The 13,724-nt window shown below is 35.0% G+C and overlaps 1 protein-coding gene across 1 annotated transcript in view; it reads left to right on the top strand.

Annotated features, from left to right (window-relative positions):
* The window catches only part of SCYL2 (SCY1 like pseudokinase 2), a 36,037-nt gene that overhangs the window by 12,340 nt on the left and 9,973 nt on the right, over positions 1–13,724 (top strand). The window contains exons 3-9 of the mRNA XM_080354228.1: positions 896–1,053; positions 4,640–4,784; positions 5,369–5,518; positions 6,093–6,314; positions 7,087–7,203; positions 9,440–9,565; positions 11,044–11,220. Coding sequence (XP_080210354.1) covers positions 896–1,053; positions 4,640–4,784; positions 5,369–5,518; positions 6,093–6,314; positions 7,087–7,203; positions 9,440–9,565; positions 11,044–11,220 — 1,095 coding nt within the window. The remainder of the gene's footprint in view (positions 1–895; positions 1,054–4,639; positions 4,785–5,368; positions 5,519–6,092; positions 6,315–7,086; positions 7,204–9,439; positions 9,566–11,043; positions 11,221–13,724) is intronic.

Genomic DNA, 13,724 nt, shown 5'->3' with positions numbered 1-13,724 from the left:
TGGGACTGAAAACAGTATTTTCATATAATTTTATACTGGTTTCTAACCTTTATTATTATTCATAATGCTGTTGTAAGAGAATAAGAAAGTATCTATTTCATTATAAAGTTTTAAATTAATTTTTTCTTCAGTTGATTTATTTTTCTTTAATGACTTCCTAGATGGTGATGTAATCTCATTTTGTATTTCACATCCACCTCTGTAATTTCAGAGTTTCATATAAGTTTCTTCATTTTCTCCCACTCCATTTGCAGAGGTTGTCTGGAAGAACTATTTCATCTGGTTTTAACATCTATGACATTTCTGAGACTTCTTTTTATATATGTTTAAGCATTAACATTTTTTAATGTTTTATCACGTGAATGGTCTGCTAAGATTGATTGATTCCTGTGACTATGCATTATCTTTCGTGAATGTCAAGTTTAATATAGATCATACTAGTTTGGAGCAGATTGCTGAGACAGGGTCTGGTTTAATAAAGCACCACTGAAATATTTAATGCCAAATGAATGCATATGTGCACAGAATATTTTAATTCATAGCTGATGTAAATGCTTTCATCTACTGAAAATCAAGCTGAATTCTGTCCTGCAGATCTACTGCTTTTTCTCTGTATAGATAGTGGTTATAGTTTACATAAAACTGTTTATAAGCTGAGGAGCAGTAGTATGTTAGCTCTTAAAATATATATTTCAGAGGTTATATACAGTTACCTGTATGATTATAACTGGGGCAAAGTAAGGACAATATGTATATATACATATACGTTGAAATACTTATTGCATTGGTGGTATTGTACTGTTCGTTCAAAAAAGTGTGTGTGTGTATGTAATTGTGTATGGACATGTTTTTTGACTGTGTTACATACCAAGTGAGTTTTGTTACTTATTTCTAGGAAGTAGCAGTTTTTGTCTTTGATAAGAAGCTAATAGACAAGTATCAAAAATTTGAAAAGGATCAGATTATAGATTGTTTAAAACGAGGTGTTCAACAGCTAACCAGGCTTCGACACCCTCGACTACTCACCGTTCAACATCCGTTGGAAGAATCCAGGTAAGCTGGAGTAAAGTTGGGAACAGACTTTCTTAATAATTGTTTTGTTATTGGATGTAAAATACCTGGAAAATTCAACACTGCATCTGGTGAAATTCAAGTTTACTATATTTACTTATGTGAGAATGGTATTTATCCCATCCTTAGGGTATTTTTTTCCCCTCAAGCCGTAGGATGCATTTCTGCTGTGAATCTAGTGAATCCAATTAGTAATCTATTGCATGATCTTTGTCCAGTTGCGGCTATAAAGCTACATGTGACCCTTACAACATGAATATTTGGTAGTTAAATTAATTTCACTTTTAAAGAACTCTCTTCAAAATTGTTTTCTTTCAAAAGGTTGCTCATGCATTTGTTCCATTTATGAGATAGTATGTACTTCAGTACATATGAGACTGGAGATTTTTGGTAGATTGCATGTGTTGTGGCCACATACGTGTTTGAAAGATCCTCAAATGCCAGTCAAGGGAGACAAAATTCAGTGTGTTTTTGTAGTGCTTATTTGATTTGTGTAAGGTTGGTTGCTAGGAACAGTAATGGGTTAGTCTTATAGATTTATTGTTCAACTCTAGTGATAACAGCACACTAAAATCTAAAAAATAACATGAGGGTTTCACGTTAAAATAGAAAGCTCAGCCTGATCCTGCTGAGGAAGATCATAAAAGTTTTAGAGGTTTTTTGTTTTGTTTTTTTTTCCAAGGTAGTTTTCCTAAATGGTTGCCTAATAAAGACTCATGTACATTACCTTTCAAACTTCTACAGTTTTGATTGTGTCTGTTAACCTGCATTTTTCCAAATGTACTGGCTCCTAGAAGCTAAGAATACTCTAGGAAAGCTTCTTCATCTTTGTGATGCCTACTTTGGGAGACATTTCTTGGATTGAATGACACTTGCTTATTCATATATATCTTTCCCCCAGTCCTAAACACATCTCGCATTCACAAGGGTTCAAAGCTGTCATTGCCCCTGTGGTTCAGAATGCCTTTGCAAAAGCCTAAGGAAGATTAATTAGGTAACTGAAGACAGCTCTCCGTACTTTACATGAGTAAATAAACTATTACATGCTAAGGGGCCTGGGGTCATCTAAGTCCTAAGTGTCTGCAAGTGAATCCCAGAGTATATCCCGGGCTTCTTCCTAAAATTGTTACAGTATTTTGATTGACTTAGCAACTACATGTGTAATTATTTTGTTCTCTGAACTCTGCCCTTCAGAAGAAAAGGCCAAGTTTCATACCTTGGAGTGCAAAGAAAGCTGTGCTGTTTTCATGAAGAATTTAAGCCTTTTGAATAAAATTAACAGTGTAGTTATGTCAGAATTCTCATTCATGAGTTTTTAGTAATGCCTTAGGCTTTACTCCAGTTGATCTTTCCATACTCAGCACACTTACTTATTGGTAGAAACACCAGCAGCACAAAACCTGTCCAGTTGCTTGCTGTGCCAGAGAATGATGTCACAATTTCTGGAGGGGATTAATAAAAGTTTGCTTAGAATATTTGCATATGTGTCCTTGTGTAAGATTTCTTTAGAACTGCAAGTCTCTCCAGAGTGCTTGTTCTTGAAGAAATCTGTCATGGACAGTTGGTTGAACTACTTGCAAGTCACCTTTTATTCTTCCTTTGAAGCAAAGGGATACTTGGTGTACCTGCACAGCTGAAGTAGATATAGAAAAAAAAGCCATACCTCTCTGACCCTAGTGTGTTGGGAGCTTTTCCACTAATAATAGAATGTTTCTACTCCAAATTATTGGTATTCAGTACAATTGTATTTAATGTATACATCATAATACGTAATACATATTTATCATTTTACATTCATTTATATAATTAATAACTGTATTTATACTAAATATTTAATAGCGATACAAAACATAGAATATATCTACTTACAACTGGTCTTGAATTCCAGTAACAGCACAGATGAGTGATATTATTCTACATTTAACTTTTTACTGGAGAAAAGGATAAAAAAGCCAAATTATAAGTTCACTTATAGTGTCATTATTACCCATTAAAAATAGTAGTAGTGTGAAGAGTCCCAGATATTTAATTTTCTAGACATTCCATCTATTGCAGTTCTTCCAAAGCATATGCATTTTTGACCATCACTTTTATTTTTAACTTGTTTCCTTTTTATTACATTACTCTGAATTTCATTTTGCTATTGTTCAGGGAACTGTTAAAGAAGCTGCACTGCATGGCAGACATCAGCTCCTGCAATATTCAACTGCTTTGATTAAATTTGCTCCATCCTTCTGTTACTCTGGTTTGGGTCCTTATTTAACCTAAAGTAAAAAATGAACAGCCATCTTTTTATTTCCTTAAAACAACGGCAGTCAGAGAGTTTATGTTATGAAGAACAGTGAATAACTGTTCCCTAGATATTTTCTGTCATCTGTGCCTTAGCCGTAACTAAGTGTATAAGCCCTATAGAAAAGTTGAAGTCAGACTGAAAATGAAGGACTTTGTCTGTCTGTGTTCTGCTCCTTCCTTGTGATTACTGCAGAAACAAGTTCCATAGCCCTTGTTGTGTGAATAGAAACATGAAAGGGGTGGTGTTAACAAAGTGGTAGAGAGGAAAGAAAGCAAAAAAATTCTGTCGGGTTGGTTGACACTTAATGAATCTCTATACTTTAATTTTTGTTTGTTTTTACTTCAGAAAAGCGGTAGATAAAACCGAAGTAGAACTAAAATCTGGATGAGTAGTATTTTACTGCAAAGAGCAAGCATGTTAATTGTTGAGATACATGAAAACTGTGTGGTAGATTCATGGTGAGACATCATGTCTTCTGTGATATTTTTAAGGAATGAACACAAAGTTGGGCTTCTGTCTTGTTGCCTGTAAATTTATTATCCAAAAACGTATCTTTATGACTGTTACTCAGTCTTAGTTTTCTGTGTTCATAATGATGCAGTATTTATTGTGTTCATTAATTATTAATCCTTAAACTAGATGTGTGCTACTAGTCATGTCTCAAAAAAAACTTTAAAACAATTAAGAAGTGAGGTGCAGTGACTGTCCAGGGCCTCCAGCACTATGCAGATCACTATGAAGAATGTGGATATAAAGAATAACTATATTATGTCAAGTTTGTGAAGCGGAGACATACATTGTTTTCAGGACTTGGAAATTTGAAATTTTGAAGCACTGTTATAATGAGTAATTTCCACACTTTATGTGTAGAAGTTTGTTTCATCTGTGGTTTTCAAACATTGTTAACACAAAAATGCATAAACAAGACCTGTAGTTTTTTTGTGAAGAAAACAATAGATAAAATAATTTAGGAAGTAGTCATTTCACATGTGAACTGCAGTTCTTACAACAAGCATATTTGTCTTTGCACCTCTTATTTTCTATTCATTTGCTGATTTTTGTATTTGTATTTTTTTTTGATACTTCAGATATTTGTGTATTTTCCTGTAGTATAATATTACCTATAATGATTCAAAACTGGAACTATAACATGTTTTTCGGTAACACCAAGTGCACTGGTAATGTATAATATGGTGTATGTATGCTTCTTTATTTGTACTCAAGAGATTTATTACATTTATTTACAAACAATGTTTGTATGTATTTCCTCTATAGAGATTGTTTGGCATTCTGTACAGAACCAGTCTGTGCAAGTTTAGCTAATGTTCTTGGCAGCTGGGACAACCTACCTTCTCCTTTACCATCTGACATTAAAGAATACAAACTTTATGATGTGGAGACCAAATATGGTTTGCTTCAGGTATGACATAGGTTCTCCTTATAATTTTTGAGTGTTTTTAGTATTAATACTTGTTCTATGAAGTTTATAAACTGCCAAAGTTTTGACTGCCTGTTGTAAATCAAATAATTGGGAAGTGAGAGATGATAGTGCTCTAATCACCATAGGAGAGCGTGGACACTGGAGATTCTGAGTTGTTACTGTTTTTGCTTATTCAGACATGGAAAATAAGAAATGGAATGAATTTTTATTTTCCATATAAATGTCTGTGCTACAGCAGTCTGTCCCATGTGTGAATCTTTACCTTCTGTGGACGAACGGTACCTCGCAGGTTTTATTTGGTGAATATGTTGATCAATTTTGGAAAGCATTTTTGTCTTACGCTGTGATAGTTAATTGGCATTATTAATCTCATCTGCTGATTGACCATCTGTCTTTAATTTTGTCCATACATAATTTTTAAGACATAGCATAAATAGTGCTGAAATCTTGATTCTTAGTTAACTTACCAATTTAACTGTGATCACAGGAACAGAATTTTTGTAAATGTCTTACAGGATATTTGGGGAAATATTTAACTTGAAATAATAATCTTTTATTAACAGGTTTCTGAAGGCTTGTCATTTTTGCATAGCAGTGTGAAGATGGTCCATGGCAATATTACTCCTGAAAATATAATTTTGAATAAGAGTGGAGCATGGAAAATTATGGGCTTTGATTTTTGTATCCAGTCAACAAATCCATCTGAACAGGAGGTAATAGATATTTATATTTATCGTGATTAAATTTCAAATTCAGATCTTTGCCTGAAACCAGTTTCATGACCCTGCATTTCAGTACAGAATCATTCACCTCTGTATTTTTTTGGCAGGGATTTTGAACAGATCTGGACTGAAGCGATGCCTTCGGTCATCACAGAGGAGCCTGAGTTGACTCAGTGGAGTCAAAATAGACTAGTGATGATTTCAGACAGAGGCCAAAGCCTGTGCCGCTTCTGGTCACCTGCATGTTGGATGACATGCAAAGCTACATGATTTAGTCTGTTGCACCCACTCAGTGTCTGGTCGCTACCTCCTAAGATGAATTCCCATCATAGCCCGTGTTTCTCCCTTACAGCAGTGCTTTGATTTTATGTCACACTTCCCTGTCCTAATACTCAGCTGCATCAGCTAATCAGTTCAAGTTTCAAACACAAATTCTTAACAGTTTTGCTGTACTCTGTTTCATTCATAGTTGAATTTGAGTGGATTAATTATTTTTGCTGCTCAAGTTTCTTATATAAAATGTTCTTTAAAAATTCCTAATAAATGTACTTTCTTTTACTTGTAGCCAAAGTTCCCTTGTAAGGAATGGGATCCAAACTTGCCATCCTTGTGTCTTCCAAATCCCGAATACCTGGCACCAGAATATATTCTCTCTGTAAGCTGTGAGACAGCCAGTGATATGTACTCTTTAGGAGCTGTTATGTATGCAGTCTTTAATAAAGGGAAACCAATTTTTGAAGTCAACAAGCAGGATATTTACAAAAGCTTTAGCAGACAGCTGGATCAGGTATTTGTTCTATTTGTGACTATTATTCATTGATTTTCATATTTGAAAACGTAAACAATCTGATAATGGTGTCTTACCTTGCATGCTATCTTTATAACAAGAAGAATCCTAGCAAAATATGGGAAATAAAAATAGATGTAGAGAAGGTCACATATGCCAACTTTATAAACTACAGATTTGATTTTTCACCTGTTTTCTCTGTAAACCTGTTGAATGCTGGTCTTGTGCAATAAATACATGTTGAGGTGAATAGTGTGAAACCCAAGGCAGTGAATGACTTATGTAGAACTGCTGAAGATGGCTGAGTTTAGAGTGATTTGATCACTTGACATTGCAATTGGTAACCACTTGGCTATTTCACATGCTTTGTGGGCAATGAATATGAACAGAGGACAGTTACCTGGGTCAGCTGACATAATGTACATTCATATGCAAGTTTCCTTTGTTGTAACTTCTTTGGGTGCCCATTGCCTTAGTTGTGTGTACTTTATTTTAATGTGTGTAGGCAACACCTCAGATAATAACATGTACCTGTTTAAAAATGCTGAGTTTGTGTTGTCTGATGACCTGAACGAAATGAGAAGCTGGAAATAGGGGGATGTGACCTGGGCAGGTGGGCTGTTGGGAGACAGAGGGAAGACTAAGAGGGATAAGAAGCAAATGGGTTATAAAAAGGGAGAAGGGAGGGATGTAAAGTCCTATTGTATATTGGAAATATTTGTATGCAGGATTTTCTGACTTCATGGTGCATGTGCTTCAATTACTTACACAGCTGAGCCGTTTAAGCTCCAGTACTCTTCAGAATATACCAGAGGAGGTGCGTGAACATGTAAAGCTACTCTTAAATGTAGCTCCAGCAGTCAGACCAGACGCAGATCAAATGACTAAGGTCAGTTCATGGAAAATACAGTACTCGTAGGAAAGAGGGAATATAATATTTGATTTATGGAAACAACAGAGTTATTTTAAAGTGTTTTCCTGTTAATCATTTCTGTTGAAACGTTAAATATTTTTAAACTGTTTTGGAAATAATTATGTTAGTTGATGCTAAAAGTTGTCCTTATGCTGACCTCTCTTAGCATAGAAGAATTGGGTGCTGATACAGAATTTAGAATAATAATTCAGAGTGACACTATTTTATAGCTTTCCAATTCATCTGGAAGCATTTTCTGTGCTCTCTGTTTATTCAGTTCAGTCTTTAAAACTGTATTGGAAGGATTTTAAAGCCATAAAATGATAAAGGACAATATATGTAAGGATTAACTTTTGGCTTATGATTTTCAGTGTATTCATAAAAATGCAGACAAGTAGCTTAAAATATAGTTGGAGCTTACTTGCCATAATAAAGCAAAAATTAATTGCAAGTAAGATAATTTAAGTTTTAATTTGACAAACTCTTCCTTCGCTTTCCTATGTGAAAGCAGATTTTAAAAGCATGCTTCTTCCTTTGTCTTACACCCTATCTTCTCATATCTGATAGCCTTTCAGGTTTCTGCTTATAGATTTGCTTAGCTAAACAATTTTCTTCTTTTCATGTCATATAAAAAGATTATATGGAGAGAAATAAGTGTCTTAACAGTTGGAAGAAATAGTGAGTGAAGAAGGGAGGCAGAAACAGGTAATGGTTCTGCCAACGTACATGCTGAAAGATGGGAAGTGAGGAAATTGTCAAATATTATTCAGGTGTCTACTCACTTGTCTCAAGGACTGCAGCGAATTAATCTGTAAATGGTTGTATTAAGCAGCATAGATGTTAAGTCTCTTATACCATATCTGCACTGCAGACTGAATAGTATGGTAGAGTTATTAGAGCTTTAGTTCTAAAAGTGGTTTGTTATGGCCAGCGTGGCATGAACTGAAATGAAGCTTGACCGTTTACCATATTAGTTTTAACTAGTTTGTGTTAACCTGTGTAGAATTCCATGATCACGTGCATTTTTGTGTGTGATCTAGAAGACAGACTAGTGCAGACTAGCTTCAATTCTCTGCTGATAGTTTCTTTTCTTCTCTTCTCTATTACCCTACTCCAATCTGCTTTTCTGATTCTTTTCTTCTTTATTGCTCTACTCTTATCAGCTTCTCTTTCTGCCCTATAGCAGAGCTTTTTAAAATGCTTTTATATGCTTTCTTTTTGCACAAATTTTTCAACTGAAAACAAGTTTCTAAGTAATTCGAAAGACCATGCTTTGTCTTTAACTGTTGTGAGCCTGTGAGGTTTGATAGATCCCTCCGTAAAACTGAGAGCTAGCAGGAAGGAGGAATCTTACCGCTGCGAGTTTTCAAATGCAGAACTTTTCATTCCAGTCTGTGTAGATCTGGTGTAGGCACTCTTCTACTCTTTTTGTTCATTTGCTAACTCAAAGCTGAATATTTGGGGATGGATTTTTCTATAAACAATCTTTTTATAATTATGCATTTTTATCAGTCTTTCATTAATGATGCAGCAGCTCTATCAGTATTCGTGTCACGTTCCATAGCTATAGATGAAAGCCCCTGGTATTTTTTTGGTCCTGTTTTTGTAAGCCTGGTCTATGTATATATATTGTTACACAAAACTTAAGAAGGCCTGTGCCCTCTTTGCTGAAGTAATGCAAAGATGGGAGATCATGTGAGAAATCAGAGTGGACAGGATTTACAAGAGGATCTGAATACTGGAGAGAAATTTATATAATTACACATTTATTGCATATAAATGCTTGTTGATATGTTATATGTTCCCAGGGGTGGTAGCCAGATCTGGATGGCCTAGTAGGTGATGCCTTTTTGTAATAGTAAATAGCGTAATTATTCCTAGGAGAACTTTTATTCAAGATTTTTACTTCGAATTCAATTTTTTGTAGACAAAACATTATTTCATATACAGTGAATTAACTTAGTTGCACATAATGTGCACAGATTTCTTTAAAATGCTAGGAAAATTCTGTCTTCATAATCAAAGTTTACCTATGAATATTATGCTACTTAGTATGTAAAAATGTACTTTTCTAATTGTTAGTCACAGGTACATCATTGTAAAGGTTTGCTGTAGGGCATTGAGAAGGTAAATAGATGTCTATATTATGGATCTTTGTAACAGTGTCAGTGCTATCTCCCTCCAGGTCACAAGCTTTTAATCTTATTTTTAGATACCATTCTTCGATGATGTAGGAGCAATGACGCTTCAGTATTTTGATTCATTATTTCAAAGGGATAATCTTCAGAAATCACAGTTTTTTAAAGGACTACCAAAGGTTCTGCCGAAACTACCTAAGGTATGTCTGTATGATGTCTTGAAATAGTGGGGTTTAAAATAGGTGAATATCCGTTAGCGTTCTGAATCTGGGAACACTCGACTTTGTGTAGCATTGTACCATAACAGACTGCTGTGAGATTGTCAGAGTAGTAGGAAAGAAGGGGAGATTAGAAAATAATTGCTGCAGAAATATTCCTCAGCTACCAATAATTCTTTAAATGCAAGATGTCAAATTGTGCCACCAGGATGTGTAAGGAACCATCATTTGCATGTCCTCTTATAGTTCATCCCACTTTGAAAGGGAGTTGTTTTCTCTCCACTTACAAGTCTTTCTCTTTGTTTCCAGATGCTATCGTAGCTCTTTGAAGTCATCTCACCACCTTTTCTCCCAATAAGATTGCTTTAAGTTTTTTTTTTTTGTAGCAAGGCAGTTGGAGAGAGTTTAAAATGTTGAATAATGCAAAGCTTCCATCACTCAACAAACTAAGTGCTTTCTTGTGCTAGCCATGCCCAAACATCTCAAAGGCAAATGTCTGGCATTACAGATTTCTCCTGTGTAGTGTTAGACTCTATGTCTAGACTGACTTCCTTTCCTTTTGTGGTATTGTTTAATTTAAATAAGGCATAATACATATGTGATAGAAAAATAATATTAATTTATTACATAATAAAATAGCTGAGCTTCTCAACCATTACATTAAGCTTCTTTATTTTGAATTCTGTTTTCAACTACACAGTGCAGAATTCAGACTTCATGTTTAATATTCATTTTAATTTAGTAATTAGTAATTTAGTAATGATCAGAAATAATTGATGCTTTTAATTCGGAAATAGATGGGATGTATTTAATCTAACTTTAGACAGCCATTGACTGACCTAACCATCTTTAGGGCGTTCATTTTTTTTTTTTCTATCTTGAAAGTATATTTTATGAGGAAAGGGATTGTGCCCTTGAACTGTGTATTTCTCTTTATTGACTTTAAAAGCATTTAAGGATGTCTAGCTCTACAATACAGTGTAAATACCTGTTTTTCAGCAGAATCCCGTTTAGGGAATGTACCTGCAGTTTTACAGGGAGCTGTAGTAGGATCATGTGTTTGGTCAGTAAGTGATGTGGTACTGAAAAACTGATGACTTTTTGGGAGCGGTAGCGTCTTTTTTAAGGGTATTTTTTTTAAGAAAGCATATAGAATAAGGTTTTTGTAATTCAGATATGTGACTAGAAGTCCTATTTTCTGTACAGTTACTTGTTTTTTGTTGACCTTCGCAGTTGTTGCAGTCTCCAGTTATGTTTTGAGTGAAAACAGAGAAAAGTGAGCAAAGTAGCACAGTTTAAATTAGCTAGAGTATATGGTGAAAATAAGAGCTCAAACTTGAAAATTGTCTGTCTGGTTTTTTTGTAAATATCAGGTTAATACAGTAGCTGTTGAGCTGGCACAGTGGTGTGTTACTGCAATGCAGTGCGATGTCATGCGTGCTTGGTTTTTTTCCTTTTAGCGTGTTATAATTCAGCGAATTTTGCCTTGCTTGACTTCTGAATTTGTGAATCCCGATATGGTACCCTTTGTCTTGCCTAATGTTCTCCTAATCGCTGAGGAATGCACCAAAGAAGAATATATCAGGCTTATTCTGCCTGATCTTGGTCCTGTTTTCAAGCAGCAAGAACCAATCCAGGTATGCTAATATTTTTCAGATTACACTTTTTCTCTTCAGTATTTTTTTTTCCCTGAAAAATGACTAATTTTTTAATTTCCCTTTCCAGCTTCACACAGATTGTCCAACCTGCTCTGTAGTTATCGAAGCAGTCAGTCTTGATCCATACATTATTTTTTTTTTCCAGGAAATTCACTAGGCCTCTACCCCTGCATTTTTAGATGGGTTTTCTGAGGGTATTTTTGCTTTTATGGATGAGATTAGATTAGCAAAAAAAGGAAACATTTAATTTACCACTCAATTCTCATTTTGGGTTGGTTGTAGAAGGTGTATTTGTAAGCATTTTATCACTTACCTAGCCAATCTGAATAGGGTAGTACAGGACAATATTTGCACATATTCTACCAGTAGCTGAACCAATTATTTTTTTTTCTTGTATCCAGATTGCTGACTGGGATCATGAGGTGGAAAAGTCGTAACTTGGACACTCTCAGAAGTGCTGTTTATTGATTATAATAAAATAGTGTTTGATATTGTTTACATGCATAAAAGTAGTAAGACAGCGTTACTGTAGAGGAGCAAAACATTTGCATCGTTTAGTCAACAACATGTGCATGAGGATTCCTGAGAATTCTGTCACCAGGTTGGGCACTGTGCCTCCACAGACAAAAGGCAGCTACGCATTCCTTCTAGCTCACCTAGTTTTATTGCTGGATGCTGTTATTTCTCTGCAGAGCACTTCAGGGGCAGGATAGACATAGGAATGAACAAGTAGACCTTTTATTTTTGGGTTTCAGAAAACCAGATCAGAGAACTCTCATTATACTGGGGAGGGGAGAAAGGGGACAATTGTATAATTGAGTATACCTCAGAAATGTTCTTTACTTTTGGATCACTGAGGATTTCTGTTAGCTTTGTTGTTGTCTTGAAAAAATTAAACATCCAACTAACCAAAAGCCAGTGAACATCTTATTTGTGCTGTTTCACCCTACAAGGTAACATTGTCTTTTGCTACCTTTAACGTGAGGTTTGTGAGACAATCCTCACTGCAAAAAGTTTGTTTCAAAGTTATATCTGGAGCACAGTGGACACAAAAACTGTTTTATTTCTTGAGAAATGAGGGAAGCAAAATACAAACTTCGGGTCAGCTCATAAAGAGCGAGCTTTGTGAAGTTTTCCTGTAGCTTTCTAGGTACTGTATATTAAATTCTGATGTTGACAGTTTTAATGCGCACTAAGTACTAGATGACTTGTTCCACTAGTATTTCTGTGGTCTTTTTTGTATGGGAAAGTTTGCTTAAGTAATCTAGGACAGGGTTTCAAAGTTAATATACCAGGAATTGAGGAAAAAAAAAATAAAGGTTCAGAATGCCAGAGGACAGAATTCCATGTCTGACTGTTTTTATGCAAGACAAAAACATCCAGTTCCGCTGTGTTTCTAACTCATGGAGAGGCGCAGACAGGGAGGGTGTCAGTATTTCTTCCAAACACACTCTCAAGATGTTTTAGATTTGTTTGTGGCCTGTTACTTGGCTTTCGTAGGGTACTTAAGTTAGGAAGTAAATGTTTCATAGGGGGGCTCCTGTAATTTAGTATGAAAAAATTGTTATCCAGTGTTCATTATGTGTCTGTATGAGGGAATTTATAATATCAACATGGAATACTTAGGGAAACTACTCATTCTTCTTGTGCTGTTGGAGTTTGCATGGAGTAACTAGTGTACTGTAAATTACCATCCTTACTCTGACATGGTGTAGGCAAACCCTTAATTTAGGGGAATCCACAGAGAGTTAGCAATGAAGTACTGCAGATTCATATTCTAATTCAGTACACCAAAGTGTACCCTGACAAGTACTGTGTTCTGCATTAATGGATGAAGCACATCTTTAGCATTATTGTTGAGTGCATCTGCTGCTACTTGCTTATTAAATGGTGTGTTTGAATCTATGACTATGACATCCTACTGTCTACTTAAATAGATAAAAAAGCATCAAATATGATGTTAAAAAGCTAAAAATAAAAGGGGCTCATTGGAACACCATGAACTACATTCAAGTTAAAGACATGTCGAGAAAGAGATCAAAACCAATTCAGCTTTTATGTTATCTTAGTTTAAAAGCTTTGACAGCCAGTGGAAAACAGCTGAACTGCTTCTGTGAAATCTAAATGACTATACAGTACAGTGTTTAACTTAAAAGCAGTATGTTATATGTTCACATATCTGGTTCTTATTTTAAAGAAGCTTTTCTAGTTCTTAAACAGCAGGTTTTATTCATGTTCTTTTCAAATTTGCAAAAACGATCAAATGATCCTTCTCCAAAAATAGATATTTAGCTAACATAGAGACTGTCATGTATTACATGGTTGCCAGACAAGAGAAAAATGTTACAAGTACATGGATGTTTAAAAAAGCCAAGTTGAGGACAATTAAAAATTCTTTATCCAAGAATAACTATAAAATCTAAGTTTTAATCTCATCTGGTCCGTCTCACCCTAATTCTCCCAAATTTGAGTATATTGAATCA

Source organism: Nesoenas mayeri (genome assembly GCF_963082525.1).
Source record: "Nesoenas mayeri genome assembly, chromosome: 1".
Classification (NCBI taxonomy): domain Eukaryota; kingdom Metazoa; phylum Chordata; class Aves; order Columbiformes; family Columbidae; genus Nesoenas; species Nesoenas mayeri.
This window is presented reverse-complemented; position numbering and strand designations above follow the sequence as displayed.